At 36.3% G+C, this 5,954-nt stretch overlaps 1 protein-coding gene across 1 annotated transcript in view; it reads right to left on the minus strand.

The window, feature by feature from the left end:
- The window catches only part of LOC107286606 (vomeronasal type-2 receptor 26-like), a 13,290-nt gene extending 7,544 nt beyond the window's left edge, over window positions 1-5,746 (minus strand). The window contains exons 1-3 of the mRNA XM_015814997.2: window positions 5,529-5,746; window positions 4,084-4,261; window positions 2,307-3,167 (exon numbers count right to left, since the gene is read on the minus strand). Of these exons, the coding sequence (XP_015670483.2) occupies window positions 2,307-3,167; window positions 4,084-4,261; window positions 5,529-5,746 (1,257 nt within the window). The remainder of the gene's footprint in view (window positions 1-2,306; window positions 3,168-4,083; window positions 4,262-5,528) is intronic.
- Window positions 5,747-5,954: the final 208 nt, after the last annotated feature.

Consider the following 5,954-nt stretch of genomic DNA (forward strand, 5'->3'; position numbering starts at 1 on the left):
TCTTTGGAAATCTTGTTGTCCAGAATCAGAGAATCTCCAATGATTAAAGGTTTAAAGATTTCTACTAAAGAATATAAACTTAAAGCTTTTGCTGATGACTTAGTTTTTACATTGACTCAACCAATTGAATCACTGGAATTTTTGCTACAAGAGCTGTACCAGTATGGTAAAGTGGCTGGATTTAAAATTAACGTGAATAAGACTAAAATTCTTACTAAGAATATGATTGCTAGAGATAAAGATCAACTTATGCAAATGTCAGGATTTGAAGTGGTCAATAAAGTCAAATATTTGGGAATTTTTTTGTCATCCTCCAATGCGAAATTGTACCAGAATAATTATGAAAGATTGTGGAAAATGGTACAAAAGGATCTATTAATGTGGAAAAAACTACAGCTTTCTTGGCTGGGTCATATAGCTGCCATTAAAATGAACATTTTGCCTAAGTTTCTTTTCTTATTTCAGATGATACCTATTTTAAAAAATGAACTTAACCTGAAAGAATGGCAAAGAGATTTGAATCGTTTTATTTGGGAAGGCAAGAAGGTGAGAGTTAAATTTAAAATTATCCAAGATTGCAGAGAACGTGGAGGACTTAAAGTACCAAATTTGACACTTTATTATGACTCTTGTGCATTAACGTGGATGACTGACTGGATTAATTTGTCCAACAAAGGGATTTTGAATGTCGAAGGATGGGACTTGTACTTTGGGTGGCATGCTTACCTTTTTATGCAGAAAAAAATTGATAAAACCTTCAGAAATCATATAATAAGGACTGCATTGTTAAGAGTTTGGCAAAAATATTTTTTTAAGTTTGATGTTAAGTTACCACTCTGGGTGATACCATCACATATTTTTCAAGCCATAACCAGAGGAGTGGTGATGGAGGGACTTACATACAAAGATTTGTTATACCAGAGTGGTGGTGGCAACTGGTGCCTAAAATCAATAGAAGTTTTGAAGCAAAATAACCCAAATTTTTCTTGGCTTCTGTATAGACAAATTCAAGATAGATGGCGAATTGATAAAAAGACCATTTTTGTTATGGAAGACGGGAATTTTTTGAAGCAAGTAAGAGATGGTGCCAAAGGACATATTAAAAGGATATATAATGTTTTATTAGAATTGGACTCAGAAACTGAATTAGTTAAAGATTGTATGATTAAATGGGCTCAAAATATAGGAGAAACAATACCTATGGACACTTGGGAGTTAATCTGGGTGAGAAATGTGAAGTTTACACAAGCTCAAAATTTGCGTGAGAATTTTTATAAAATGTTTTATAGATGGCACTTGGATCCTTCAACTATGTCTCGTATTTATGTGAATTATGAATCCAAGTGTTGGAGGTGTGGACATCCAGATGCAACTTTTTTTCATATGTGGTGGACTTGTAAGGTTATTAAGGCCTTTTGGATACAATTGTGGTGGAACTTACAGCAAATCTTTAAAAAAAGGATTATTTTTCTTCCACAGCTGTTTCTTTTAGGTATTGTGCAAGATTTAGATGCAAAAGAGATAAATTTGATGCTTTACTGTTTAACTGCTGCCCGTTTGCTGATAGCCCAAAATTGGAAGAGCCCAATTCTGCCTACAATGGAAGACTGGAGATTGAAAGTTTCGTATCTTGCTGAAATGGCAAAGATTTCGGCTTATCTGAAGAACCATTTAAATGAACAATTTTTATCAATATGGAGAAGATGGATTGTTTATATTCAAAAGAAGCATAGAGTGGTAGAATACAACTTAGGTTTTTAGATTTTTTTATTTTGTTTATTCTTTCTATCTTTTCATGTAGATTAAGATACTTTGTGGAGTTAGAGATATTAGTGTTTGTTTACTTATATATGAATATTATCCTGGGATTAGGTTTGGGAAGTCCGGGGGGTGGGTGGGGGGTTTTTACTTGTTACTTGTTACTGTGTTTATTATGCTTATGATTGGTTTTTTTTTATGATGGAAAATAATAAAATTTCTTTGGAAAAAAAAAGATAGTTATCTATTATAGTAACTAGCTTGAATTGAAAAATTTGAATTAAGTGGAGAAAAACAAAAATAATGGCACTGGAGATGATAAGAGAGCCAATGCTTTCCTGTCTCTTATTCAGACTCAACCATAATACAAACAGTTAGGCTACCCATTAAAGTAAGTTCATTTCCCCAATTATTGCTATAATTTGGATTTAATGGGAAAAGCTATGCTTTTGGACGTTTTTACATAGACAGTAAACTATTAAAGAATATCTGACCACATGTTGGAGGCTGAGGAACATAATCTTGTGTTTATGTATTCAGGATATTACCTGCCACAATTGTTGATTCAAGAGCTTCTTTTGTCCTTCCTCTGACATAATTCTGTGTTTCAGTATTGATGACCTCATGGATTTCAATGCATAGGCCACAGCATAAGCTGCATTGTAGACACCATAGCTATGGGAGGATAAGGTCATGTCAAAAACAGACTTGGGAAGAGCCTCTAGCTTCTCTTTCCCCGTACAGTGATTCCAAACATTGTCCTCTTTGAATGAAGTTGAGAAGGAACAATCAAATGCCTGTTTCCAAAAGTCCTTAATAAAACCATCTCTGGTTTCCACATAAGGGTTTCTCATCTGAAGATAATTGTGGAAACCTACCAGCTCTTTTGACTGAGTTGCAAAGGCTAAGGAACCATGAAGTATATCTATGTCCCAATATCGTTGCAAAGGAATAGATGTGAACTCCATCTGGGCTGTCATCATCCATAGTTTACCATTTGTCTTGCTAGGAATGTCTTCAAGTTCTGGAATTCTGGGAAACATTCTCAAAACGATCATAGTATGAATTTCCCCATGCAAGACTACAACATTGACAGTGCTATCACTTATCAAGAGGTACAGTTTGACCCATGACTCTATCATTTCATGAATGCCAGTTTTAAAATATAGAGGTGGCAATGGTTCTATAAAATCAAAGCAAATACCTCCTTGGGAAAACGTTGGAAGTTCCTTTTGTACAAACCTGAGGCCATTGTCATCCTCTATAAAAATAATACCAATCCAGGTCCATGTGAAAAGCAAAAGCAGCTGCAGCATCCCCACATATTGTTGCTTTACATTAGGGAACATCCATTGGAAGAAGACTTGTTGAGATGGTTCATTAATCACAGGAGAAGAACCATATCCAAGCTAAAAAGAAAAGAAAGACTAAGTAGATAGGATGAATGTAGGTAAACTTTTATTGTCCAAAGGGAGAATATTCACAAAGAAGGAGAAGGAGAAGGAGAAGGAGAAGGAGAAGGAGAAGGAGGAGGAGGAGGAGGAGGAGGAGGAGGAGGAACCAAGTCCTGTTAGGGTGGAGATTGACTTGCCCCCCTCCCATTTTGCTTATTTTGATACACACATGAACACACAACTCTCAGACACTCCTGTTCTGAAATATTGTATCTTCCATACAATCTCCCAATTATCTTTGCACAACATTGCCTGTATTTTTTTAAAATACCATTCCAAACAGCTAAAGGAAGAATTCATAATGTCAGTAAACTATGGGTATTAATGTTATGTGGTGTGGCTTTGTGTGTGTGTGTGTTCGTGCGTGCGTGCATGCGTGCATACATTTCTGTCTATTCTCATTCAGGTTTCATAGGTTTATCAGCAGGGACATTCTGTATCTTTCCACTATCAAAATTTGTACCTCACAACCCAATCAATAGAAAATGTATCAGCCCAAGACACATTCCAATGAATATTAACATCTTCTGCATTGTGAAGAACTATATATTTTTAAATGCCATCCTGCTTCAGGGCAGCAGGCAGTGGCTGGCATTAATTTAATTTTGTTACCAATAGAGGATCTGGACATTCACTCCAGTTTCTATTTCCTCATGTTTAACTCATTTTTCAAAATTATGGAAATCTACTAATGTGATTCTTAGGGTATCACTTTTTAAGGTGCTATTCCAATATTTTTATACATTCTGTTACAAATTATCCACTGATTTATAATGTTTATACATGTTGTAATACACATACAAATTACATCGAGTCTGAAGGGACACATTTTAGGTTTCTTCAGGCATTAAGCAATATGTGCACTTCTTACCTGCGGTATCTTGAAATTGCTCAGAATAGTTGCCATAAAGAAACTAACATCTGAATCTGGTCCCCCAATGACTGCAATGATATAATCTTTACTATCACACTTGTAGTTCGGGGTGAAGTTGCTCCATGTGGAGAGAAGCTCCAGTGAGGCGAGGTAAGTCCAACTTGCAACAAAATGGCTGTTATAGATGTGGAAGCCCAGGGAGATATTGGGTAATATTTGAGGATTTCCATTAATCTCCATTATGGCAAACGCAAAGGCCAGGGTGTGTTGGTAAATCTGAATCACAAATCTGCGGTGTGATTTAAATGCTGAATGATGTCAGAAACTTGCTAAATTTTCTTCCAAATATGTAGGCCATACAATCAGAGATGCCTTAAAATATCACTTTATCTGGAAGCCATGAGAAGACTCATTCCCATTTGGACCATTCAAATCTCAGCTTTCTATTGTTTTTTATGTATTTGCATTCACCCATGCATCTTATGTGTGTGTGTGTGGGGGGGGAAGCCACTCAAGTGTCTATGTATTTTGAGAGTTCCTTATGAAACTAGCTTATATTCACAGGACAGGCTACCAAAACTGATGGTGGATTTCCATCTGAGGTATGCAGCTGATAATTGGTGGACAAATAATCAGTACCATCTGATTTCTTTTTAAGAAATTGCTCAAATAGCCAAGGAGTTGAATCTTTTCATGTGGGATATTTCTTGCACTTGGTATTGTGAAAGCACCAGAGGGCAGGACGAGAAACAATGGATGGAAACTAATCAAGGAGAGGAGCAACCTGGGATTAAGGAGAAACTTCCTACAGTAATAGTGAGGACAATTAACCAGTGGAACAGCTTGTCTCCAAAAGTTGTGGGTGCTTCATCACTGGAGGTTTTTAAGAAGAGACTGGACAGCCACTTGTCTGAAATGGTATAGGATCTCCTGCTTGAGCAGGGGGCTGGACTAGAAGACCTCCAAGGTCCCTTCCAGCTCTATTCTAAGATTCTAAATATTATGTGGAGTATATTATATCTTTCCAACTACTTTCTCCTATATGTATCTTATGACTATATTACTTTATTGTTTACAAGTACACTGAGACCTTATGCACCGGAGACAAATTCCTTGCGTGTCAAATCATACTTGGCCAATAAGAAAGAAAGAAAGAAAGAAAGAAAGAAAGAAAGAAAGAAAGAAAGAAAGAAAGAAAGAAAGAAAGAAAGAAAGAAAGAAAGAAAGAAAAAGAAAGTAGTTGGATGGCTGAATACCTCAACAGGAATGTTCATCTATACTCATGGAATAACAGCTAAACTAAGGCTAATGTAAAATAGCACTTATGCTAGCACATGATTCTCTCACATTTTTCCTTCCTTGTCTGCTTAAAATAACAATACAATTTGTGACAAGAAAACCCCTTATGGAAAATGCTACAATTAAGCAAAATCTTGACTTACGCAATCTCATCTAGGAGGTTGTGAGATGGATGCTGGTTGAAAGTCACAGGGTCAGAAAATGTATAGACTTGAGAAATAATACCAGCAATGTTGAGGTCTCCTGGCTGATAATACCGGTGACTTATTGGCAGAGGGTAATAGAAATTGCAAGTAGCAACTGGGACACCAGACATGGTCTGAGGCAGTAGCAGTAATATCAGAAACAGAAAGGGTAGCATTAGGTAGAAACATCTTTTTGTGGACATCAGAGCCTATAAGGATTTCTGGATGATTTAGTGTTCTCTCACACTTTCCACCAGGTATGTTCAGGGAAAGATCACCAAGCAGACTGTGTTGGATTCCTTTCTTGAATGGCAAGACATATTTTAATAGTATATTTTGATAATAGCTTCTCTCGTGTATCAAAGCATATTGGTTGTCCTTTGG

The sequence above is a fragment of the Protobothrops mucrosquamatus genome, unplaced genomic scaffold (assembly GCF_001527695.2).
Source record: "Protobothrops mucrosquamatus isolate PMUCROS unplaced genomic scaffold, P.Mucros_1.0 scaffold303, whole genome shotgun sequence".
NCBI classification, from domain to species: domain Eukaryota; kingdom Metazoa; phylum Chordata; class Lepidosauria; order Squamata; family Viperidae; genus Protobothrops; species Protobothrops mucrosquamatus.